The 27,659-nt window shown below is 35.6% G+C and overlaps 1 protein-coding gene across 1 annotated transcript in view; it reads right to left on the bottom strand.

Annotated features, from left to right (window-relative positions):
- The window catches only part of LOC148941409 (cryptochrome-1-like), a 118,477-nt gene that overhangs the window by 10,396 nt on the left and 80,422 nt on the right, over positions 1 to 27,659 (bottom strand). Inside the window, exons 6-10 of the mRNA XM_089104097.1 lie at positions 26,405 to 26,634; positions 18,520 to 18,687; positions 14,524 to 14,664; positions 10,176 to 10,327; positions 1 to 201 (exon numbers count right to left, since the gene is read on the bottom strand). The exon at positions 1 to 201 is cut by the window's left edge and continues 8 nt beyond it. Coding sequence (XP_088960223.1) covers positions 1 to 201; positions 10,176 to 10,327; positions 14,524 to 14,664; positions 18,520 to 18,687; positions 26,405 to 26,634 — 892 coding nt within the window. The remainder of the gene's footprint in view (positions 202 to 10,175; positions 10,328 to 14,523; positions 14,665 to 18,519; positions 18,688 to 26,404; positions 26,635 to 27,659) is intronic.

Below are 27,659 nucleotides of genomic sequence, written 5' to 3' on the forward strand. Positions count from 1 at the left end.
ACATCTTTGTACGAAACTAACTGTCTATAAACTTGTTTTATTCTCTCCACATTAATTCTCATCGCTAATGCATGATTCACCATTGGCATAGGATAATCCTTTCCTATGACACATTTCGCTTGGCGCTGAATCTCTTCTGGCGCTGTCCAAGGTTCATGAATGTATTGAGTGGGCATATGCTTTAAAACTGGCAGGTACTTTCTATCGGAAGAAAATATCACAATCAATCATTTTGCGACTTTTAAGACAGATTCCTTTTACCAATATGAGCATAGAATTTATTACAGAAAATCCTATCCTAACTCTGACTCTATTAATTCAAGTTCACAAATATACTTAATTAGAAATTATATCACAAAATATGATTTGAACAATTTCACCTACTTTTTAGTGTTAACCTAAACTTTTTGCAAACGTAAATTTCCACCAAAATCTCAAAACTGTTACGCTGAATCCGGGACCCGACCTAACTTCGGAAAAAAACCCCAGCAAAAATAGGGAATTATATGGAAATATAAAAGAAACCACACGAAATAGTAAAGACTTTGAGCTTTTTTGGGGCAAGGGAGACGAGAAGGAGATGGTGTGGCCCCCAACATAGGCCCAAAAGGTTATGAGTTCCATCGACGAAAGCCAATATTTGGGCCTGCGACTCTTCCCAAACACAAGGATTAGGTTCTAAGATTAAGATATTGCTTTTCACAACAAGCATTGTTTGATGTTTATAAAAGCACGTCTACCGTGCTTTTATATATATAAAAGCATAAAATATATATTTTATATTTTATTAATTTAAAACAATTTTTCCACAAAATAAGTTTTTCAAAGAAAAGTAAAGAAGTCCATTAAACAAAAAATGAGCAAAAATAAAATCAAACAATCTACCAAGCGTGAAACTACCACAAATCAGCATCAATAAATAAACGAAACCCAAAACGAAGTTGGTTGAAACCCAAAACGAAGAACATAAGTTGGGCGCAAAACGCCTATGCCTTCCCAAGGCTAGAACAAAATTTGCACTTTACTGTAAAAAAATACAAATGAATGTACATTGTCAGTTTAATATACATTTACTGATATTTAGTAATCAAAATCTTAGTATTATTCGATTTATTAGTACTGATATTTAGTAATCAAAATGTTAAAATCATTTGATTTATTAAAGTTAAAAGTAAAAACATTTATATTTTTTTCAGTAAAGTGCAAATTTTGGTCCTCAGTTTTATAGATTATGAGCAAGCGTTCGATTCTGTTGATAGAAGAGCTTTAGCAAAGGGTTTATCCTTGTATGGTATACCAGACATATACATTAAAGTGATTAGTGCTATGTACGAGAATAACACTGCAGCGTTAAATACAGGATCAGAGTTTAGCATCTTGTATGGTATTAAATCAGGATATAATCAGGACTTTCTTTTATAAATCGGTGTATTCATCGAGTTGATGAACTTTGTTTTCAGAAGCACGGGAAAGGCACTGAGAGACAATGTAATTAAATGGATAGGAAAATGTCTCATGGATTTAGATTATACTGATGATTTAAGCATCCTAGATGAAAGTGTGAGCAAAATGAATGAAGTTTTAGAGGTTTTGCGAGTTCAGGGTGCTAGAATTGGTTTGAAAATTAATGTTAAGAAGACCAAGTCACTAAGGCTAGGAATAAGTGAAGATGAAAACGTGAAGTTGGGTAATGAAAAGATTGATCAGGTGGGCAGCTTCACTTACCTTGATAGTATTATTAGTAAAGATGGTGGGAGCAGTGAAGATGTTGAAAATAGAATAGCCAAGGCTCAGGGTGTTTAGTTAAAAAAAAGTCTGGAAGAATAGGAAGATAAGTCTGCAAACCAAGATTAGAATATTAGAAGCTACAGTGACGACAGTGGTCAAATATGGCAATGAAGCATGGACGATCCAAAAAGCGGATGAAGATTTGCTAGATGTTATCCAGATAAATTGCTTAAGGATTGTTCTGGGTACCCGGCTGACTGACCGTATTTCAAACAATAGGCTATAAGGAAAATGTGGTTCAATACCGCTCTCTAGGGCTATAATGAAAGAAAGGTTGAGGTGGTTAGGGCACGTTGTGCGGATGAAGGATGACAGATTGCCGAAGATTGTTCTTTTCGGCCAACCATCTAGGGCTAAACGGAAAGCAGGTCGTCCCCGTCTGGAGTGGGAGGACGTCATAAGGAAAGATCTAAAGGAAATGGGAACTTCGTGGGCGGGTGTAAAAAGGGAGGCTTTGAATAGATTGGGGTGGAGGAGGACCGTGCGTAGCTGTGTTGGCCTCAGGCGGCTTTGTGCTGCGGTGAGATGTTAGTAGTAGTAGTAGTAAAGTGCAAATTTTGTTCTAGCCTTGGGAAGGCATAGGCGTTTTGCGCCCAACTTATGTTAATTTCTGCTCGTTTTGAGTTTGATTCGGTTTTTAATAGTCGAAAGTGATTGGAGGGCAACTAGCCCCCCCCCCCCCGCCCATCATTTCCCCCAAAACACCCCATCCAAATTTTGTGGTAGCCATTTTGTTCAGCGGAGTTGTTTTCCAGATAGAAAATATGTTTTTGAGGAGAACACTCCCCCACAACCCTCAAGGCAAGGGCTTTAAGTTACACCCTGGGGGCATATAAAGTTTTTGATAGAAGGCGGTGTCGTAGAAACTTCAAAAAAGGCTCATACGATTGGAAATTCAAAGGGCTGGGGTCCTTTTTGATAGTCGAAAGTGATTTGAGGGCAAGTAACCCCCCTATCACGCCCACCTTTTCCCCAAACACATCCAATCAAAATTATGAGACAGCCATTTCATCAAACGTAGTTTGAAGTTCTGGAAATTAGATCTTTGAGGATGACATCTCCCCTACATCCCTCAGGGCAAGGGTTGTAAGTTATGCCCTGGGGGCATATAAGGTTTTGTATAGACAACGTTGTCATAGAAACTTCAGAAAGGGCTCATTCGATTGGAAATTTAAATGGCTAGTTCCCTTTTTAATAGTCGAAAGTGATTCTAAGGCAACTGGTACCCCTTCCACTCTCACCATTTCCCCGAACACATCCACTCGAAATTTTGGTATAGCCATTTTGTTCAACGTAGTTGAAAGTTCTGGAAATTATATGTTTCAGCAGGACACTCCCCCCACAGTCTGCAGGGGAAAGGGTTATAATTTATGCCCTGGGGGAATATATGGTTCTTATGAAAGGAATGCTCGTATAAACTTCAGAGAGGGCTCATTTGACTGGAAATTGAAAGTTCTAGTTCACTTTTTAAGCGTCAAAAGTTGGAGGGTAACCAGCTTCCCCTCCCCCTAAACCCTTTTTCCCCAAATGCAACAAATAAAATTTTAATATAGCTATTTTGTTAAAAATAGTTCAAAGATCATATAAAAAAAATTCCGGTGTTGACACAATTCACCAGGGTCCGGGGGCAGGCGTTGTAAGTTATGCCCTGGGGGCATATATGGGTCTTATGGAAGGGAGGCTCTTATTAACTTCAAAGAGGGATCATTTGATTGAAAATTGAAAGTTCTAGTTCACTTTTTAAGTCAAAAGAGATTGGAGGGCACCTAGCGCCCCCCCCCCTCCACGCCCTTTTTTTTACTCAAACCCACCCTATAAGAACTTTGAGATAGCTTATTTTTTTAAATGGTTCAAAGGCCATAATGAAAACTCAGGGGTCAACAAAGCTCCTCAGGGCCTGAGGGCAGGTGTTGTAAGTTATGTCATTGGGGAATATATGGTTCTTATTGAAGGGATGCTCGTGAAAAATTCAGAGATGACTCATGTGATTGGAAATGGAAAGTTCTAGTTAAGTTTTTTCGAATCAAAAGAGATTGGAGGGCAACTAGATCCCCCACGCCCCTTTTCCTCCAAATGCATCCAATAAAAATATTGAGATAGGCATTAAGTTAAAAATTTCTCAAAAGTCAGCTAACAAAAACTCAGGTGTCATCACAACCCCCAGGGCCCGGGGGCCGGCGTTGTAAGTTATGCCCTGGGGCATATATTGTTCGTATGAAAGGGATGCTGGCATATACTTCAGAGAGGGCTCATTTGATTGGATATTGAAAGTTCGAGCTCACTTTTTGATAGTCAAAAGAGATCCGGGGGCAGCTATCCCCCAACCCATCTGATGAAAATTTTGAGATAGACATCTTGTTAAAAATAGTTCAAAGGTCGGATAAGAAAAAATCCGGTGTCAATAGAACCCCCCAGGGCACAGGCGAAGGCGTTCCAAGTCATGCCCTAAGGACGTGTATGGTTCTTATGAAAGGGATGCTCGTATAAACTTCATAGTGGGCTCATTTGATTGGAAATTGAAAGTTCTAGTTCACATTTTAAGAGTTAAGAGAGTTAAACTACCCCCCCCCACGCTCTTTTTCCCCCAAACCCGTTCCCTACAAAGTTTGAGATAGCCAGTGTTTTGGAAATTGTTCAAAAATAAGATAACAAAAACACTCTCCCAGAGCCCGGGGGATAGGCGTTGTAAGTGTTGTCCTGGGGCCGTATATGCTTCTTATGAAAGGGATGTTCGTATAAACTTCAAAGGGGGCTCATTTGATTGGAAATTGAAAGTTCTAGTTCAATTTGTAAGAGTCAAAAGATATGCGAGGGCAATTAGCCCCCCCCCCCCCCCGCACACCCTTTTTTCCCCAAGCCCATCTGATAAAATTTTTATAATAGCCATTCATTAAAAATAGTTCAAAGGTCAGATAAGAAAAATTCCTGTGTCGACAGAACCCGCCAGGGCCCGGAGGCAGGCGTTATGAGCAATGCTCTAGGGGTATACATAATTCCTATGGAAGGGATGCTGGTATAAACTTCGGAGAGGGCTCATTTGATTTGAAATTGAAAGCTCTTGTTCACTTTTTAAGAGTCAAAAGAGATCGGAGAACAACTAGCCCCCCTCCTCCACGCCCTAAATGCAGCAGATAAAAATTTTGAGATAGACATTTTGTTAAAAATAGGTCAAAGTACCGATAACAAAAGACTCCGGTGTCGACACAGGGCCCGGGGGTAGGCGTTGTAAGTTATGCCCTGGGGGCATATATGGTTATAATGGAGGGATGCTCGTATAAAATTCCTAGAGGGCTCATTTGATTGGAAATTGAAAGTTGTAATTCACTTTTTAAGAGTCAAAAGTGATTGGAGGGCAGCTAGCCTCCCCCTACACTCCATCTATTTTTTCCCAGAGGTACTTCATATAGAAGGGGTCGTTGTATAAACTTCAAAGGGGGCTCATTCGATTGCAATTGGAGAGTACTGGTGCCCTTTTTAAGAGTCAAAAGTGATCACAGGGCAACTGGCCTCCCAAGCCCTTCTTCCCCAAATAAATCTGATAAAAAATTTGAGGTAGCCATTTTGTTAAAAAATAGTCGAAAGATCATATAACAAAAATACCTTTACGTATGGTCATTTCGTTAAAAATAGTTCAAAGATCAGATAAGAAAAACTCCTGTGTCAACACAACCCCCCCCCCCCTCCCAGGGCCGGGGAAGGCGGTGCTATTATTGCTCTCGGGGCATATATGGTTCTTATTGAAGATATGCTCGTATAAACTTCAGAGAGGGTTCATTTGAATGGAAATTAAAAGTTGTAGTTCATTTTCTCAGAGCAAAAAAGATCCGAGGGAAACTAGCCCCTCCCACCCTCCCCGCCTTTGGGCGTATCGGATGGATAAACCCATCCAACAAAAATTTCAGGTGACCATTTTGTTAAAAATAGTTCAACCATTAGATATTAAAACTCCAGGGTCGAAACAACCACCCGTGGCCCAGGGGCAGGCGTTGCAAGTTATGCTCTGGGGATATATATGGTTCTTATAAAAGGAATACTCGTATAAACTTCAGAGAGGGCTCATTTGATTGAAAATAGAAATTTCTAGTTTACTTTTAAAGAGTGAAAAGAGACCAAAGCTTAATCTAGTCCCCCCACGCCCTATTCCCCCAAACCCAACCGAGGAAAATTTTGAGATAGCAATTTTGTCAAAAATGGTTCGAATATCAGATAATAAAAACTCCGAGGTTGACACAAACCCATTTTTTTACTTTGGTGAATATTTGTTTTTTTTAAAGGTTTGATTTTGAAATAAGAAATTTTTAAAAACTTGAAATTTTTGCAATCAAAAACGAACAAAAATTAATTAAAATAAACTTTCCAAAAAATATGTTTTTCAAAGAAAAGTAAAGGCCATTTTAAACTTAAGCTCAGCAGATACAAAAAAATTTTAAAATTTAAACTCAAAACGACCAGAAATTACTATTAAAGAATAAATGAAACCCAAAACGAACAGAAAAATAAATAACCAATCATAGCAAAAATGCACAACAAGTAATAATATAAATGAATAAATAGATCTTAAAGCGAGTAATGCTTAGATTGAATATGAGTATCAAGCTTAAAATGAAAAAAAAAAAAAAAAATTCCTATTGAAGTATAAATGAAACTTAAAACGAACAGAAATTAAATAAACAATCAATGCAGACAAACATACAATAGATATTAATGTTAAACAAATCTTAAAACAAGTGAAACTTAAATTGAGTATGCAAATCAAGCTGGAAAAGAACAAAAATCACCACAGACAATAGTTTGGATATAACCTCGTTCACTCAATGTAAAAGCCTAAAACCTGCTGCGTCATTCGCGCAATACTCAAAACTATATCCGTCTTGAACAATCTTGGAAAGTATAAATAACATCAAATTGAATATTTGATGAATAATGATATTAAATATTGAAAGATCCATCAGTTCAAGAATTTGTTTCACTGTAATTGTATTTTTATTTTCAATACTGTAAGAACTGGAAAAGAAAACATTTGTTATATAATCTGTTTTCAGTTAAGCGCCAATGTAGGCTTTTGGTTTTTATTTACAGTTAGGAAAGGAGGCAGTATCCAAACACTTGTCTGTAGGAAAACTATATTTGTCTTTAACAACTTTAAAAAGAGCTAATAAATTAAACTGAACATTTTGTGTATAATGATATTAATTGCTGAAAGCTCATCAGTTCAAAATTTTACTATAATTTTAATGTTTATTTTCAATATTAAGTACAAAAGAAAATATTTGTCATAAAATTGGTTTTCAGTAAAGCGCCAATGACGCAGTAGGTTCTAGAATTTTACAGTGAGAGAAGGAGGTCATAACCAAACTCTTGGTTGTGCTGATTTTTATTCGTTTCAAGCTTGATTTGCATATTCAATATAAGTTTCACTCGTTTTAAGATGTATTTATTAATTTACATTAATATCTATTGTATTTTTGTCTGCATTTGTTGTTTATTTAATTTCAGTTCGTTTTAATTTTCATTTGTACTTCAATAGGAAATTTTTTTTTTTTTCATTTTAAGCTTGATACTAATATCCAATCTAAGCATTACTCGCTTTAAGATCTATTTATTCATTTATATTATTACTTGTTGTATGTTTTTGCTATGATTGCTTATTTATTTCCTGTTCGTTTTGAGTTTCATGTATTTTTTAATAGTAATTTCTGGTCGTTTTGAGTTTGAATTTTAAAAGGTATTTGTATCTGCTGAGCTTAATTTTAAAATGGCCTTTACTTTTCTTTGAAAAACTTATTGTACGGAAAGTTTTTTTTTTTAATTAATAAATTAAAAAGGTAAAGGTAAAGAATGCAGCATTGGACTTTACAGTCCCTATGGGAGGTGCTGATCTCCGTTTTTTGGCCCTTCAGCCAGGAAGTGCAATGGGGGGTTGGAGGCCAACCATCCTGTGCTTTCTCACACCCTTCCTGTTTACCTTCCCCAGATTTCTCCAGGTACCCATTTAAAGCTGGGGTCGACTCTGGCTGAGCTTACAGAGTCAAGCCACTGACCCCCCTTCCCAAACCAAATAATTGGGTAAACTAGGATTCGAACCCTCGTCCTTTCAGACAAAAGATCGTAAATCCAGCGCACCAATCCACTCGGCTAGGACGGAAATAAATTTACTCGATATTTAAGTACGCAGATGGAATTGCTCTTAGCTTGTACGCTTTATCATGTCGACTGAGACGAACTCAGACAGAGATAATGAAAAAGCAAAAATGGCTATGTATAAAAACAATGTGGGACGAGTGGGACAAGCACACTTCTATGGTTCATAAAATCTGTTTAACTGGAATTTGTACTCCAAGATACAGTTTTTAAGTAATGAGTGCTTAGATTTTTAACTGCCGTCAATATGACACATTACTATAGAATATCGAATTTCAGGGGTAGCCAGTCATGAAAAAATTCCAACGTGAAAAAATACGAAAAATTATCTTGATCTGACCACAATTAACCACGTAGTTAAAATTATATGCATTATCGTGGTTTGTAATTATTATTTCTTCCTTTGTAAAAAAAGTTTAGACTAGACTCTTGAAGTCGGTGAATCATGAGTATCGACTTCTATTCCAAAAAAAAAATTAACCAACTCTATTCCAAATCAACCAAGTCCTTCTATTTTCAAAAGTAAGACTTTGGCTTCTAAAAGAGAAGCGCCAAACTTAAACTTTCGATTTGTAATGCCACGTTTTAGCTCGGAATAATTGTATATATTGGTATTTCATCACTGCCAAGTAAAACTCGTGAAGACTCGACAAATACCGAGTCGTCGACCCCCAATTTTGCGACAAATAACCCTTTGAAAAGATGCCAGAGTCGGAATTTGTTTATGTGACTCCAAGTGTATTAAATTATAATTTTGACTATCGATTCCACCATCCAAAGCCTGGATCGAGAAAGATTCTGACTCTTTAAGGATTAAATTAGCCTTGATTTCACCAGCCTGAGAAATCTTACCTCAGTTTTACTTTCAAAAAACAAAAGGAACCCGATAAAACACAAAGTGTGTTTATCTAATATAAAGAAGTTGTAGTATTCAAAAACTATTAACATATTTTTGCATTTACAAGACTCCTTGTTGCTAGACAGCCCCTCCCCTCCCAAACAAAAAACAATAAAATTTCACCGGATAACCATGTAAAAAAGCAACCTGCTGCGCTTCTATGTTTGAAGTCTCACTGGCAGTGGCAGTAGGCCAACCAAAATATTTGCCAAGCTCAAATTGTGTTTAAAACTTAAATCTGGCAAAAAATTTTTATCAAAACGTGGCAAGTTCCTTTAGTAAAAAATAATAAACGCAAAATTTTATAGCATATGACATCAACTAATGTAATTAGTAGTATCGTTAACTAGAGAAAACTATTTATTTTTATATATCACGACTATCAAAGTCGTAAAACCAAAAATCGAGCTAAACTCCCAATCCCATGAGTTCAAAACAATTTTAAGAGTGCAGATGGATGAAGAGTTCATACAAGGGTAGAAGAGAGGGATATTTTCTGTTTGTCAATGAGTATCTATTGAGTTATAACCTTCAGGGACACCTTTGTTGGGGTGGGGGCAATTTTTATCCCATCCTCTAAAAATAAAACACACTAGAGTTTTCTTTCTTTTTGATGTCGTCCCACGACATGTTTCACTGATAGTATAAACTAGTCAGTAAATTATCTTTTTGTTATTTTAAGCAATGCACAGACTCTGTGCACTTATAGGGTCTGTGCACAGACACTACATACAATGCTTGCTCTGAGGGGATCGTTGACTACCGACTCGACCGCCCTGAATTAAAAAAAAAACTCGAAGCTGTCTCAGACAGTTTTTGGAAAATAGCTACTTACGCCTGTATATATGGAAATAAATAATGTTTTGTGACGTTAAGTATTCTACTGAAGCTTGAGATATGTATTAACCTCGTTTAAGATGGGAAGTAAATCTGCAGAAGGTCCAGTAAGTATCTATTTACTTCTGTAACAGTCAGGGGCGTCCCGAGGGGAGGAGGGGGGGAGGGGCGGCAACGTTTTTGGCATTCGGCAAAATTTTCGCCAAAGGCAAAAATTTCCGCAGAAATTTAGCAAAATTGCCCGAAATTTAGCAAAATTCTTGATTTCTGCATAAAATTCGGCATAAATCAGGTAGCGATTCGGTAATATTTACGAATATCGCCCCTCCAATCTCGGGACGCCCCTAGTAGCAGTTTTTACATTTTTAATATATTTATGTATGGAATATTTAGTTATATATTTATTTATATAATATAAAATATAGTTGTTATATTTACTCCTATAGCAATTATTATAAATCTCATTTGCCACAAAAACCTGTAATTAAAAGCTGAGAATACTGAAACTTACTTGATGTAATCTCCATTAGGGTCTGCTTTTCTGCCAAACTTAACAGGGCAGTAACAGTGGAAAAACTGTTGGAAAAAAGATGAGCATGATAACCACATCCAACAACCGGCATTGACTGACCAATCTGCGTCCAAAAGTAGCTCGTCAAACACCTGTAGAATAAGACGGAGATTTTGTAATAATTCGCATACTTAAAACACACATAAAAAGAACAATTAAATAACATTCAGGTTTAAAAAGGTTAAAAGGTTATTTTCAGAAAGTGATACAGAGAAGGACAGGAGAGAGGTAGAGGAATAGAAAATGAAAGAATACCTCCAGATTAGCTCCCAGGCCTTATTGGGATGTTTCAATAAGATCCAAGGTTAATTTAAGGTTTAAAAAAGATCTTTAACCTAAACCAAAATTTCGCAGATATTTAAAACTCAACATTTCTTTTTTCTTTCAGACAAATACATTTGCTCTAAGAAGACTAATTTAACCACTAAGTCAGAATGCCTCGGCTACATTATTTAATGTTTGCTTTCATACTGATAAATAGAAATTGGCAATGATACCAGAAAAGTGAATATGGTCATAAGAATATAAAAAGCAATTGAATTTGTTCATCAATTTTACTATTATCTCATCATACACTCAAGAACAAGACAAGCTTGTATTTTACTTAATGTGTGGTCTAATTTGACTCCTCCTTTCCACAAGATTAATCAAAGAAACTTTTTGCACAAGTTTTTTTTTTTTTTTAAGTAAAGAAATCCATTAAAACAAAAATAAAAAAAAATAGAATCAAATAATCTATCAAGCATACAACTATTAGAAATCAGTAACGATAAACAAATGAAACCCAAAACAAACAGAAATTAAAATAAGTCAAACTCAAAACGAGCAAAAATTAATCTGAGTAGGGTTCTAAACCCTCTGCTTTCTAAAAGCTAGAATATAATTTGTGCTTTACTGAAAAAATTCAAATGAATTTACTGAAAAAATGTGTTTTTTCAGTAAATTCATTGTCAGTTTAATATACATATGCTGATATTTACTCCTTAAAATCTTAATTAATTTTTGATTTCTTAAAGTTATAAAAGTCAAAACATTTAAAAGAATTTTTGTCAGTAAAGCGTTTAGAAAGCATAGGGTTTAGAAGCCAACTCAGATTAATTTCTGCTCGTTTCGAGTTTGACTTATTTTAATTTCTATTTGTTTTAGGTTTCATTTCACAGGTTTCATATATTTACTGATACTGATTTGTGGTAGTGGTATGCTTGGTAGATTCTTTGATTATATTTTTGTTAATGTTTGGTTCAATGGAGTTTTTTACTTTTTTTTGAAAAACTTATTTGGTGCAAAATGTTTTTTTTTATTAATATCTGTTCGTTTTATATTGACATAGTATATTTCAGGGAGAAAGACTGAGCCTCTTCTGAAGTAAAACAACCATTCCTTCCATAAGAACCTTTCATACCCCCAGGGCATGACTTAAAACCTTTGCCCTAAGGGCTGTGGGGGGAGTGCTCTCCTCAAAAACATAATTTCTATGTGGAAACCAACAACGTTGAACAAAATGGATATCTCAAAATTTTGATTGGATGTCTTTGAGGAAATAGTGGGCGTGGAAGGGGTGTTAGTTGCCTCTAATCACTTCCGACTATTAAAAAGGACACTAGCCATTCCAATTTCCAATCGAATGAGCCCTTTTCGAAGTTTCTACGACAACTCCTTCGATACGAAGTGCCCTGGTCTGAAAAAAAAATACATTGTACCAACATCGTTCTTTACTTAGGCAGCGCTGTTGCGCTGCCTATGATCCGAAAATCTCTATGAACAGACAGCAATCAATGGTGAAGCTATTGGCGAACTTAATTTCTTCCCGCTTATGGAATAAACACGAAACTATGGCTAGTTTTGCAGTTTTCTAACAGCACTTAGACCGCACTGATTTCAAAGTGATATAGTTTCATCACCGCGTCTAAGAGATCAAAAAATCTCAAGTTAAAAGTAGAGATAACTTAATGACGCCAGCAACTTGATTAAACTCAAGTTGCTAGCATCAAGGCATGTCCAATTGGAGACAAAGCCAAAACAGATAGTCTGACTGAGAGGCAAAGCTGGTATAAGCCTTTTTCAGGATTGTATAAAAAATGATGTCATGTTCACTTGTTGATAGTCTATCATCCATCCATCCTAGGGCCGAACTAAGATAGACTAAATTTTTGGTATTTTTTTCAGGTGAAGTCAAATATTCTTCAAGGATTTCAAATACAAATTTTTTATTTAATTTGAGAGTATAATCAGAATTTTCCATCATATCCAGATTGGAGGCAATGGCCCTTTATGGCCTGAGCCTTAATTCGATTTGGTCAGTTTGCGCATGATAATCACAAAGATAACTATAAAAGAAATGATACTTGGGTGTTTTAGATTCAAAATAAACATACTCTTAGATTAATATATTCATTAAAAACAAACAAAGATAGGTTTTCTAGCCAAACCTTGAACTTTAAATTTATAAATTTAATCATATTGATGCGCATCATAATGCCGATAATTTGATCGTTTTTTGGTACGCAGAGTTTTGCCCAATGTATTTTTTTTGTCTGAAATACCAAAAATTAACCAAAAACGTTGAAAATAACTATGCAAACATTTGTTGTTAGAAACGTAGTTACTAGAAAAAAAACAAAAACAATCCTACTTTGAACTTCAGCATACAAAACTATATTAGAATACTTTCCTGTATAATTGAATAGTAGCATCATAAATCAAAGAGTGACCTACATTACACTGATAATTCAAATAATACACTTTCTCAGCTCAAGTAGGCCCAATAAATAATGAAACATCGAAAGCAGGTAAAATATCTGGAAATTACAGAAATTTGCAGTAAAGCTGTCCTCTGTCAAGAACCTAATTTTTGCATTTTCAACTCTTCGTGAAAATGGCAAAAAAAAATTTCGTTTTTTTTAACGATAGAGAAAGATGAAGAGACTGTCCTGAACGAAAGAGGTTTAGGCAGAAGAGAACAAGAGAAATCCGTTTTTACCCCAGTAGACACTAGGTCATATCTCAGAAAATATAGTATTTAGAATTCTGACACCGCCATCGGATCTAGTAAGTATTCATTCGTGAGCAAACCAAACAAGGTATTTCACTCTATATACTAAACTAAAACTGCCATAGGATCTGCCGTGGCAAGATTATGAGAGGTTTATACTTACTCAAAATTGAACTTTTATCTAGATACTAGATCTTGGCATAGGACCGCCAAGATGTACCACTGCATGATTGATGGACTCGATGTCTTGCTGTCCCCTGTATTATTCTAAAACTATGATCCCACGTTCTACTCAAATCAAGACGATTGTTCTCTAACATTGGAAGAGTGGTCTAAACGGAAACTGCTAGTTCTAGTCCCTTTATTACAAGTGTGAAAGTAATATGGGATAACGAAGTCCTTGGATGCCTTTTTGGCCCGAGGTTACCCTTGGCAATATATGAGGTGGGATTAAGAGATTAGTCAACAGAGAGTCAACTAAAGAAAAAGAATGAAATATACAGACAAGTTTGTAACCTTAAGACAAGCACCCACAATATCATTTTAAAAACGAACAAAAACTAACTAAAAAAAAAGGTTCGTACACGTGAGAATGAAAAGCGACATCAAAACTATAATCCAATAGAAATTATCTTGTATATCAGGGGAAAGCGACCCCTTCGACCCCCTTACTCTTTACTCTATATTTTGATATTTCTTTCAACTAATGCTTAAAGACTGAATGCTTTAATGCAGGATGTATGTAATAAAATACTCATTTATTTTTTTTTTAAATGCCTCGAGATTGGATGACTTTCTTTATTCGTATTTGCTTTAACCAACACAATTTTCCTTTCAAGGGTTTTAAAAGGTTGCCAGTAAATAAAACACTTGCAACTAGCGTAAAGACAGGGAGATTGAGGGGATCACAACCTCTTCATATACAAGATCCTTTCCATTTGTTTCGAGTTTTCTGCCTTTTCCCTATTCTTACATTATTTTTGTTTGGGGTCACGTTGTGTCTTTTTTCTCTCAATTGTTATTATGCAAAAAAACCTGTTGCTGGTTCATTCAGGGAAAAAAATATTCATATACAAAAATAGGATATAAATCAAACTTGTTTCGGTCGTAATCTATTTTATTCCCTTTTCTCAATTAAAAGCTAAAAATAAATCATAATTAAGCGATATTGAATGTATTATCGTGCAGCAATTTTTTTCTTTTCAAAGACGCGCAGAACATAAAACTAGGATTAGTTCACTATTCATATAATTCAACAAAGGGATTTGAATCTTATTTATTCCAACAAGGACCTACTTTCATCCCTTCTTCCCATGAGATCCACAAGTCTCCGCGCGTTAGAAAACATGCTACCGCATGTCTAGCAAGGTGATGAATCCAACCTTCTTGTCTTAACTGCGTCATGATGGCGTCTATCCATGGAAATCCAGTTTGTCCCTGGAAAGGAGAAAAATGACCAATTCTTACAAAATTCTTTCTGAAGGTGTAACTGGAGACAATCTAGATAGATAAGATATTTAGATAAGATATTTATTTCAAAAATATCACTATCACAAGCCCACAAAGGGCCGAATTCGGACTTCGGAGTTGATATTATAAATCGTTGCACTAAAACTGGCAAAATGCACAAAACAACAACGAAATAGAAAAATCATTATGAACAATCATTTAACAGTCAATAATTAAAACTGTAAAAAGTCAATTAAAAAGTTAAAAAGATAAAAACTGGTCAAACTAAACTTACACAAATACGAATCGGAAAAAGAATTAGAACGGACATAAAAAAAAAAGGAAGGGGGGGGAATAAGCGAATATACACAAAAAAAAGAGCGAGACATAAAGGCATCGTAATGCTATATAATTCCTTAGTCACTTATGTTAAAAACTGCAAAATGGCAACTAATTAAAAAGATAGAAAATGAAAAAATAAATAATATACACGTTAACAAATGTTTAAAAAACAACATAAAAAGGAGATAGGGAACAAAAAAAAAGAGTAAAAATAAAAACAAGCTGTTTCTTTTATTATATAAGAGAAAAGACAAAATTTATGTACAAATTAACCACTATTTATTATGTCAGTAAAAAAAGGGATAAAAGATTTCTCATAACGCAAGGTAGTACAAAGAATGGGAAATAAGCTGGGGATAGGCTGGGACACAGTTCGTGGAGGACGATTTCTATCAGGTACATGGTAATCAGGGAAAAGGGACGCAGTACGGGGGTTCAAAAGTGCCAACTTACCAAAACGGAGGCACAAATTATTTCTTCGTTTCTCGAGGGTCTCTAGGTTTGAAATATTTAACAAATGCAAATATGGTATCATGCCCTCTTTAAAAATAATTCTCAGAGCTCTCTTTTGGACATTTTCAATTTTTTGTGTTGCTTCATTAGAGAGGCCAGGGTGCCACACAGGACAAGCGTAGTCTAATATGGGACGCACAAAAGAAATGTATACTTGTAGTAAATGTGATTGGGGGCAAATGAATTTATTTAAAAGTTTAAGGAGGGAAAGTGAGGAGTTTGCTTGTCGTAGGATATTATTTATATAGGCATCCCATTTCAAACTGGAAGAAATTGTAACACCAAGGAGTTTGAGAGATGTGACAGAGGTTTCAGGAGGAATAGGAGCAAGAAAAAAGGGAGGGAATTTGAGGAAAGTTACTGAGAGTATTGCGTATTTGGAAGGGTTAACTGTCATGTCAAGGGACGAGGCCTCACAGGCAATATCTTGGAGTATTCCCATTGGGTTGCTAAAGATGTTTTTATGACATATCTCTAAAACTGTCAAGTCATCAACAAATTTCCATCTATTGTCATAAAGGGTTGAAAGGCGGTTAATCGTAAGAGAAAAAAGGAGAAGGCCTAGAATAGTCCCCTGAGGAATGCCATTATATATGGGGAGATGATCTGAGAAACAATTTAGATATTTAACTGCTTGAGATCTATTAGAGAGAAAAGAGGCAATGAGCTTAACAAGGAAAGTTACAATGTGGAATTCATTTATAAGTTTATCTATGAGTAAATTGTGGTTAATCAAATCAAAAGCTTTTTGAAGATCAATAGAAATTAGATTAAGCCAAGTGTTAGGTTTTTCAAGTAGTTTACCCATGGTATCAACAAGATGGATCAGGTAATGAGAGGTGGATTTGAGATTACCGAACTTTCTAAGATCAATGAGGGGGAGGACTTTCATTTTAAGCCAGTCTGCGAGAAAACTTTCATACAATTTTGAAAAAATCGAGGTGAGGGTAATAGGACGAATGCCATCAAAGCCAGGCTTCCCATTTTTCTTTTTGATTGTGGTAATAAAGCCTTGTTTCCAATATTGAGGGAACTGTCCAGATTCGTTAATTCCACTAAAAAGGGTGGATAGGGGTTTTGAGAGGTAATCACTGAAAGCTTTAATCAGAGGAACAAGAATATCTAAAGGGCAAATGGTTGATCGTTTTAGTTTTTCATTTTTTTTTACAACATCAAGTGGAGAAATATGTGGGAGTGAAAAAGGATCAGGAATATCTGGAAATGCGTAACATAGTGGTGGGAGTCTCTGGACAATAGAAGCCAGAAACTTATTGAGGTTATTAGCTGTGGTCTTTGGAGGTTCATTTATATTAAAATTCAGTTATTCTTGACTCTTGCTGGTGAGTTTTTTAATTACAGAGTACCAGTTCTTTGGTTTATCATGGCACAAGTATTTAATTTTACTTTTATAATAGACTCGGACAGCTTTTCTAATTTGACTTTTTAATTCCTTTCTTAACTTATTTGCTTCAGCTAAATTACCCCTCTTAAATAAGCTTATTTTCGTGCGGTTTAATATTTTTATGTGATTATTTATGTAAGGTTTATCACTGGAGCACTTTCTGATTTTTTTTTCTGGGAAACATAATGAGTAGGAATCAATTAGTTTTTTGTGAAAAATCAAAATTTTGTCATCGAGGTTATTAGGATTATAAAGGTCTGACCAACTTTCACTGGTCAGCCATGATCCAAAAGAAAAAAGTCCTGTGTCACTGAGGGGACCGCAAACCCCAATGGAGGTAGTAAAGGAATGTTCTAGACTTCATAATATAAACAGTATTATAGAACTGAATAATGTAAAATTGAGGCAATACAAATAGTGACAATAAGGAAGCTTAGAATTCTTTTTTGACGGATTGCTCCTCAAGTTCCAAACTGGGCTATGTAACATGACAAGGAGACAAAAAGAGCTGAAAATAACCTGCACAGATTTTTATTTTTCTTCTACACAGTGAAAATGATTCCCCTTTCGAAACTGTATGAAAAAAAAAGTTTTGTAACGAAAAGTAGAGAGTGGAGTGAATCAAACAGTTTAAGGTAATGAACGGTAAGTGAGGAGAGATATTAGGAACCAAAACTCTAAAAACCCACATATCAAATTTTTTAATAAACCAATGTGCTAACCCCCCCAAATACCAGTCAGAAAATTGTTCCAAATTTCCGAAGCTAAATAACAAGTAATGGAGCCGGCATGTGTGGTGTCTCGACACTAGACCCCGAAATTACCTGCAACCCAAAAGTCATATGGGTCGAAAATACTACGAACACGAAGAAACTGACTAAAGACTGAAGAACATACATTTTTCAAGTATTGATAGCGAAAATGCAAACTTGATATCAATGAATTTGTCCTATGTTAGGCAATCAAACGCTTGAAACAGTATAGTGTATCATTAACGCCTTCAACATAATTTTCCAACAATTGAACCGCTTTATTCTGTGGAATTTACACTCTTTCAAAATTCGCATAAAAATCACTCGACCAAAGAAATGCAAGGGTCCACTGTTGCATGATATTATGTTAAATGAGCTGATAAAGGTAGAACATACTTTAATTCCTGTTTGACCCCCAGCCTCATACAACTTTTGCTGCAACTAGCTCACTCTGATGCTACAAAGATATATTATCAAGGAAGAAGCCTAGGTAACGAACCTCATTCACCTGCGAAAAAGCTATACCTTCAAAAACACATTTACATCAACATTTGCCGGACTTCCATATTAATAAAATTCCTTTTCACCCTAACATACATAACAAACCTACCTAGCTTTGACAGAAATGAAATAAACGTCCGACCACAGAGCATGTTGGAGATGAATAAAGATTCTGTCAAGGCCCCTGGATGGCTATAGAGAAAAAGGAGATTTCTGGATCTACATCACTCAAAGAAGTTAGGTGATCCTTTTGAAATGAAAATTCAGGAAAAGAGAAGACAGTGTAAAGAGACATATAAAACAAAACAATACAAATTTGGAGGCAATGCTTACATTAGCCCATTTGGAGAAAGCTTCTGCATTTTTATCCCATGGAATTTGAACACATATCGGATTGCCCACCATTCTATCAAAATTGGCATTGTTGGTTGCAGCACAATAGAAGAACTCTCGCCATAAAACTTGCCCATGCAACGATAAAGGGGGTGGAGCTTTCCGTACCTGCAAAACAGATGCATAAAAGCTAGAAACTTACTTTCATTACCAAGTTCTTAATAATATTTTTTTTATTAGTAAAAATGAGACAAAAAAGTCTGCTTGAAATGCAGACTTATTTAGAACAAGCGACAAAAAAGTCTGCTTGAATTAAACATATGAAACCCACCCGACGCTATCCTAATGATCACTGGATCCCAAATGTGTGACAAGAGGACAACACAGCTTTCTTGGGGTGCTGTCTTCAAAATTTTAATAAGGTCTAAGCTGTCAAAGTTACAGCTAAAAGCTCTTAGCCTACGTAAGTACACAAATTTCGAAAGTTTAGAAGTGGAGGGGGGAGTAAAGAATTTTCTCAACAGGGCTGGACCAATAGAAGTGAATTTCCAGGTCAACGAATTATGAATTTTTTCCGAGAAGGAGATAGGGGCTCTTCAGATTAATAACGGAAGTTTTCTATCATTGACTATTCTATCCACACTTAATCTCATCTTCGTGGGGGTATATTTGCTTATTCATCGATAGCACATATTCTTAAAGAAAAGGTTTTAGTTTTCTGAAACAGCGAAAGTATTGAAATACAAATTGCTTCTCAATAAAGAAACCCGAAATTAATTATTGAACGAACCTTTAAAATTTATAAATTACGGTACATTTCTATGCCTCCAAAGATGACACAACCCAAGAATCCCCAGGGGAAAGGGCCCCCATTGATCTTTCATTGATTTTTAAAAACGAGATGTTTCAATAAACTCAATTTAAACAAAATAAATGTTGCAAAATAGTTTTGGCGATTATCACCTGACTTTATCACCTGAGTTCCTTAGAATATTTCCAGCAGTTACAGCAATCAAATCAAAATCCAGTTATTAAGATATGAACCAGAGACAAGAATACGAGTATGAGCCCAAAAATAATAATAATACATAACCTGAATTGCCGACTATTATTTCCGTTCGACATCAGTTTAAAAAATTTAAACAACGGGGGACGGATAAGCTTTTTTTTATACAAATAAAGTAAAAATCAATTCTTCCGTAGACTAAAGGGATTGGGTTATATTATTAAGGAATTCAATATATCCTGGATCTCAAGTCCAGTGGCATTAATTCACAAAACTCAAGGGGAGGGGGGGTGTATATTTTTTCAATGTCTAGGGGGGGGGGAGTAAATATGTTCTATTTATCAATTTGTTCGATGAAAATAACAAGTAAAGGGCATTTTTCAATAAAAAATACCCCCAAAAAGGCACTTTTCAAAATCTAGAAAGGGGGGAGGCAAAAAATACAGGAGGTAGAGGCCCTCCCTATCCCCTCCAACTGACGCGACTGCTCAAGTGTAATCATAGGACTGTTTAATTTCCTTTAAAGTCCTTGTCTGATAGTTCTTTAGCCCAGACAGAGTTCTACTTTTCGTAAAATCATTTTGAACGAATTTCAGCGAATAGTAGTTACATTAAAACTAAAACGAGCATAAATAAAGTCAAATCTAAACAGAAGTTTGACTATTATGAATAAAGAAATGAAACCTAAAACAAAAAGAAATTAAAATGAGTAATCAAGTGAAACTAAAAACGAGCCGAGATTACCATGAATGAATAAATGAAACCTAAAACAAACAATGCTTGTTTTCTCACTTTTAATAATTTTTCATCAATTAGACGACCTTTAAATACGTTCCTTTTTAATATCGAACCATTTCTTGATTTTTTAGAGTTTTTGATTCATGTTTCTTCATACCGACATTTCGGTCCGATATCTCGGTTGATGTCACACGTGCCCGAGTGTGGATTTCTCAATCAGAGGTTTCGAGATTGAAGTTAACACTTTGTTCATTTAAGTCAAATTTAATGAAATCCCTTGCTAATACTGCTGATATTGATATTCCTGGCTATTTTCATTTGTGATATTTATCATGTAGTTAAGTAAAAATTTATAATCATTATTTTTTATGGTTAGTGAGCGTAATACATCCTGATTCCATCCGCCACTGAATAGAAGAATATTTTGTTAAAGTAAAATAAAATTATGTGAATTAAATTAGTGGGGTCAAATGGGTTCCACAGGCAAGAAGGAGGAGAACCGTATGATGTGTTTTTCTTTTTATTTTTGTGGTTCCTCAACGGAATTATTCATATAGGTCAGAAATTACAATTAGTAGGATTTTTTTTATATTTCGATTATGACTGAAAACATATTGATTTAAATTTATAATAAAACCAACTGGACTGAACTTACTCTACTATTTTGAACTTATTATACTACTCATATTTCTGTGAATTTCTACTCATTTAAAGCTTGACTTAATTATTTATCTTAAATTCTGTTTGTTTTAGGTTTAAATTTGGAAAAACTTCAACATTCAGTCAAAGTTTTGCATTGGCCAGTTTTGCGTAGCCTTTTATCAAAGGTTGGGGCTGGATGGGGGTCATACTTCTCAGGGCTAGGCACATTTTCCAGCAAATAAGAAACGAACTCACATTCGCACCGCGTCACTGAATATTCCGCATCCTAGACTAATTTGTTTCTACACCGAATCAAGAACGCTTTGCACGGTCAACAGGCTTAGCTAGTTTCTGCACCTAAGCAGGATTTTGATAGTTCTTGTACCGAGTCAGAAGGGAGGGGGTTATATAGAGGGAATGAAGGGGGGGGGTAGTTGGCCCAATTTTTACTTTAAATCCAACAGATTTAAATTCACTGCATGATTAATGTTTCAACAGGATGAAACCCGCTTACCTTTTTTATGAAAACTTATATAATGGACTAACTGCAGTGTTGGGTCCCTGCTCCTGAGACTGCGTGGTTCACCTTTCTCCTGAAGGCAAATATAAAAATTTTGACTTTCCTGAACGTAATGGTTGTACTTAAATACCATTTGATAACATGAGGCGCGGGGGGGGGAGGGGAGGGTTATAGACGTGTCTAAGGGTAAAAAGAGCACAAAAGGGAGACTGGTTAACCATATATCAATTTCAACCCTTAAAAGAGCACGAGATCTTTTCCGGTCGATTAAGCACCTTCCCAAGCTTCTAAGAGTATTATTTTTATATTAATTGACTAGTAATATAAAAAATGCATTGAAGATACATTATCTTAACTAAATCAATGCTATTGCGTTGGCTCTGATATAGATTTGAACGATTTTTTGCACTACTTCAAATGCAGTTATACACTGTTTTAAACTTCGGAATAATATGATGATACAATTACAAACCATTGTTTGAAGGCAGAAACTGCTCTTTCATTTTTAAACCTGACCTTTTAAATTCAAAAATACAATCGTTATTTTACTTGTGGGAAATTTTTCAGGGATGGAATTGTCGGGAAAGGGGGGGGGGGGGAAATACGGGAAGAATAATCTGTCGGGATTTTCCGGCGGGAATTATCCACGGGGAGGGGGATGAATTCCCCGGGTGTTAGAAGAATTTTGCGCACGGCAGAATTTTCCACGGAGGTAGGGGGATTGTGCAAGCGGGGAATTTTTTGAGGGGAGAATTCTCCCCGGGGAGTTTTTCCAATACCCTTAATTTTAAAAATTCGATCGTTATGAATACGCGGTGTAAATTTCACGAGGGGGTAAAAGGGGGTACGAAGGGGTAAATTTCACGAGGTCCGAAGGGGGTAAATTTCCAGTATATTTTTCAGGCGGGGGATTTTTATTTCTTTTGAAATCGCAGCAAAGCGCGACGGGTAACCTGGTTTTGGCCTAAATCAATTCACGATTTCAAATCGTGTAACTAAAGTTGGTGAATATTTAAAGTTCCCACTTCTTCTTGATTAGTAGTATTCCGTAGATAATTTCTGAGACCACACTGCCTTTCCATGACGATAAATAAAAATTCAGATAGGGATAAAATCCTTTTAATAGACAATGATGATAATAACAGTAATTGAAATCCACAAAAATATCAGATATTTCGGTCACATATGCAGTGACCGTCATCAGTAGTAAAACAGTCTTACTACTTATGATGGTCAATGCATATGTGACCGAAATATCTGGTATTTTAGTGAATTTCTATGACTGTTATCATCATCACTGTCTGTTAAAAGGATTTTATCCCTATTTGAACTTTTATTTATAGTAGTATTCCCTTGATCCAAGAAAGAGAGCAACTTCAAATTGTTTGTATGAGCGATTTTTAAGACATTTCATTTTTGTCCTGTCCGTGATCTGGCAACTAGAAGTGATCTGGCAACCTCCAACCCGAGATAGGTTGGGGAGGATTGTCAGGTCTGATTGTGTCAGTTTGATTGACGGCATTTACCAGAGAGAGGGGGGATATCAGATAATTAGTTCCCTTTTGGCAATTATAGGCTAAAGATGTTAGGCTATAGGAAGACTTAGATTTTTTAAGTGAGTTCTTAGTAACCGGATTATAGCGGTATACGGTAATATATGTCGAAGTGTGGTACTCACATTACCAGTATTGGTAGCAGTGGTCATCACACCCCGAATAGAGGCTAACATAAAAATGGAGTAGCAATTGAGAACGCAAGAAAACATAATTTAATGTCCTGTGGAACAATCCAAAGAGGTGTCAGGACCTTTTACGTAGTTACAATGCCTTCTTGTATAAAAAGAGGATTATATTTGCATATTTCACCTTTTTAAAGCTATTTCGAAATCTCAAATAAAGTCTAGCATAACACCATAGTTCCTGTCCGAGTTCCTGACGATGGTAAATATCAGGTTGAGCGATGTGCAAACGCTTGCCATGGACCAAAGTGGATGGAGGAGGCAGACGTCACTCTCTACGCCGAGCAGCGCGCGGCAGGAGACATAAGTCAAGTAAGTCAATAACAACATAGGCAGAAGTTATTACTTTCAAAAAATACACTGCCTCCATTCGAAAAACATTTCAAAATGAAGCATAGCCATATTACTTTGCAGCTTCTTTAATGTCTAAAAATGACTTAACTTGAAAAAAATATCTTAGAAGTCATTTTTAGCTTGTTCACCTAGCAATATTTAAGTTTTGTAACAATACGACTTTCAAACTATCGTAGCCACCTGTTCTAGTATTCAATAAATATTAAAGAAGCCAAAATGATTTTATTGCCTTAGATTTTAGCGTCGCTCAGTAACATTTTTCGTTCACAAGGCCACTTCCCTAGAAATAAGGAATGAATAAAAAAAAACATGCTTTGAACCTCATTTTCCTGACTTCAAGGATTACTAAGCACCAAAACGCTATTGATACATTTTCAAATTGATGATTGTTAGGATAAAGCCAAAACCAGAAGCATTTCCATTAACGTATTTCTATGGACCCAATCTCAGAATTAAAAGACTCAAACATTGTACTTACTTTTCTACACAGCTACTACTTTTGAAACTAATTTTTCTACTACACATTATACTACTTACTGCATTTATTAATGCCTCAGTTGTAGTGTTGTAACAGGTAAAGTTGATCACGATAAAATTGGGTATTTTTACGCATTTTACCATAATTTTACGGACCCCTGTAAATTTCGTATTTTACCTATTTTGCGTAATTTACGTATTTTACCGGTATTTTACGTAATTTACCGGTGTCTTACATATTTTACGACGCCTTGCAATTTTTAGAGCACAAAAGCGCGAAGAGGCTTGCAAAAAAAAGAATCGAATATGATTTTGTTTTGGGTATAGCCGTGTTCCCCGATTCAAAAGGTCGTCTGCCTGATTTAGGTCTCTTATTATCCGAAAGATAAAATGTATTATAGTACAGGTAATTATTATAAAATGGTGAAATATTAGATGAAATAAAATTACATTAGTTCTGTGAACCGTTGAAAACACAAAGGGCTAAGAGCACGATTGACATATGACAAACAAGAAAAATAATAATAAAATTAAGCCGAGAAAAATGAGGGTAATATCAGCCAGAGGACAAAAAAGAAGCGAAAATGACAGAAGCAGATATTTCGTCAGGAGTTCCCCCAGCCGTTTTCAATGCTAAAACAAGAAGGAAAAGTAACCTTGTGATTTAGTTCTAACTGAGCAGAAGAAAGACTGAATCGAACAAACCAAAAAACCAATCCAGAATAAATGAAAGACTATTCCGCCAATTAGATTGGGCAAGCATTCTCTGCTTAGTGTTGACTTGGCTTGTTTATTGATCTTATTTTCATTAAATGTGCGGTCGGATGATCCTAATTTAAACTGAAAAGAATGTTATTTAAATCCTTTAATTTTAAGTTATTGTAAATTGTGTTTATAGAAATATATCCAGTATCTCTATTTGGAGCAAGGTCTCTCTTTAGGGACTTTTAAAACTTTCAATTGCCTTCCTAAAAGAATGTGGGAAGCCATTCGCTTCAAATATTAAAGTTGCCTCATCAAAAACAACTACATGGTCTGGATTTTCAACAATGTGGAGGGCCAAAGCAGAATCAATATCCTCATTTTAATTTTAAATTTTACATTTCAGAGAAATCTTGTATTAATGCCGGCTTTCGCAAGGAGCCGGCGTTTACCAACCCCCCCCCCCCCGGGAAAATGCCCCACACAGAAAATTCCTCCCTATTTCTCCTTGGACAATTCCGGATTTTCATTAGATTGAAAATTGAAATTTCTACTCTCCTATTTAAGTCAAGGGCAATCGTATTGCATTACCTAAGGGAGAGACGATAGGAGGGTGGAGGTAGAAATTGATATATAATCCTTAGGGCCGTATCCAGGAATTGGTTTCTTTATGGGGGGGAGGGCTTCAGAACAGGCAGGGTCACCTGAATCAAAATCTAAGTCTGAAGAAAAGGAGCTAGATATGCAAGCAAATCTTGTTGAAGACATTGCTCATGACTGCGCAAATGACTGAGTGTTCCGCTGTTATGATCCAGTGCTTAGTTAATCAAAGTCATCAAAGTCTTACAAACTTCTGTTTTACTTGTATTTGGTACTTTTATAAATAAATAAACAATAGAATGTATATGATATGAGGGATGTGGCTGAATACGGTTATTTAAACGTGCAAATGTGCAAATATGTATAATTTGCACACACGGTATAATATGCACATAAAAACCGTATGTGCAAATATGCACATACGGTTATTTAAATAGTGCAAATCATGACTAATATGATTTTCCTCTTGAATAACGGTAATTTTGATTTTTTTTTTTTTTTTTTACACAATGGATGTCCGAAATCAGGCAATGTTCAATTGCTGAGATATTATCCTAGGCACAAAATTACCAAAGAGCTAAACGAGACAGTAAATTAAATTAATGAAACTCTAGATGAAGCGGCATTACCTTTTTAAGCCCCTAAAAATCAGAATCATTAAAAAATTTCATTAAAAGCTGAAAGAGATGCTTAAAAAGAAATGTTCAACTGGTCTTGTAGCTACAGGGCAACTCTAAAACACCAATTTTACCCCGTACCACCTACAGTGGCTTATTTTACTGTGTTTTCCCAATTTTACCTTCTTTTACCAATTTCACCTATTTTACTTACCGAGTTTTTATTTTACAGTAATTTTACAACACTACTCTGTTGCCATTTCTACTTTTCTGTCCCCAATATTTTAATAGCCTTAATCAATTTAGGCTTCGAATGGGATCATACATTGTACTAGCTTTTCTAGACAGTTATTACTTTTTGAATTACATTTTCTACTTAGTTACTTACTATATTCACTAATATCTCTGTTGCCTTTTCTACTTTCCTGATCAGCAGTATTTCAATGAATTTACTCAATTTAGGCTTCAAATGGATCAAATATTGTACTTACTTTTCTATACAGCTCTGAAAGCGACTGGTAAAACAAACGGACGGAAAGGCATCCAAATCTAAGGTATGGACTAAGACCTGTTGAGCTAGCTAATAGTGACTGGGGGGTCATTTTCGGTCTCCCAAAAGACGCTACCCAGGCTTTTCTTTCTAAATGGCGCTCGAGTCTGATAAGTGCTTCGCTTTCGCCACCTTTCCAAACTGCTGGCATTAGACCTTCAGTATCAAAACCTGGAAAAACAGAAGGGCTTACTATTGATTCACCCTAACCTGATTTTTTTTTTCCAAGACTTGAAATTCTACAAAAACGTACATATTTACACAAAAAAGATCGACGCTATTCGGTTTATTACTAATAAGTATGCTCGGTTTATTACTGACAGATATGGAGACTCAATTCTTTTCGATTTTTATTTCTTTTAATTATAACAAAAAATTCCGTCAACCGGAGCATGTCATTTATTTACCAGCGATTATTGTTGCCTTATATTTATAAAAACCGTATATAAAGCTTTTTTTAACAACTAGATTAAAAAAACTATGCAAAGCGCAAAAATTGACCGCTGAAAGTAGAGATACCCCAATGACAAAAATTTATAAGGACAAGTTTTCTTTCCAGCCTTTTATTTGCCAAGACTAATAAACATATAAATGAACATTGGGAATTACTTTCCCGCCGGGTCCCGACACTCGGCACGTGGCAAGCTTGTATATATTGATTCTCGTTGTCGCTTGTCTTCTAACTGCAGATAAAGTGAACTTCTTCTTGACGTCATGGCTTCAGGCTAGGTTCGATGTAACCAACCTGGGAAAAAATACTAAAAAACCATATAATTCTAACAAAAAGACGTTTTAAATAAATGTACAGTGTATCATTTAAAGGGAGTAAATATATTCGTTATTCTTTGTCTTAAGTCATGAGGTGTCAAATAGGCAACAACAATTTAGTAAAGAAAGTCTTGCGTGAGTTCAATTCCTCCTTGCTGTTAATGCATCAATGAATCATGCATTTCATAGGATTTGTATTCTTCTGCAACTCAGTTATGATTTTTACTGTTGCCTCTCTTCTAACCACCGATTTCATTTACGATGCAATGTATTCGTTTGATACTGGTTGTCAAATGTTAGCCGCAGATCTTGCTTGCACTTCAATCTTTTGCATCATTATCTCCGACTTTTTCTATCCCTATCGCTTTAGCTGTTCGGATTCATTCAAGATGATGTGTTTCAAGTAGTACGGCGGCAAATCACCAATT

The sequence above is a fragment of the Artemia sp. Qi Xiang Cuo genome, chromosome 18 (assembly GCF_049724085.1).
Source record: "Artemia sp. Qi Xiang Cuo chromosome 18, ASM4972408v1, whole genome shotgun sequence".
In the NCBI taxonomy this organism is placed as follows: Eukaryota; Metazoa; Arthropoda; class Branchiopoda; order Anostraca; family Artemiidae; genus Artemia; species Artemia sp. Qi Xiang Cuo.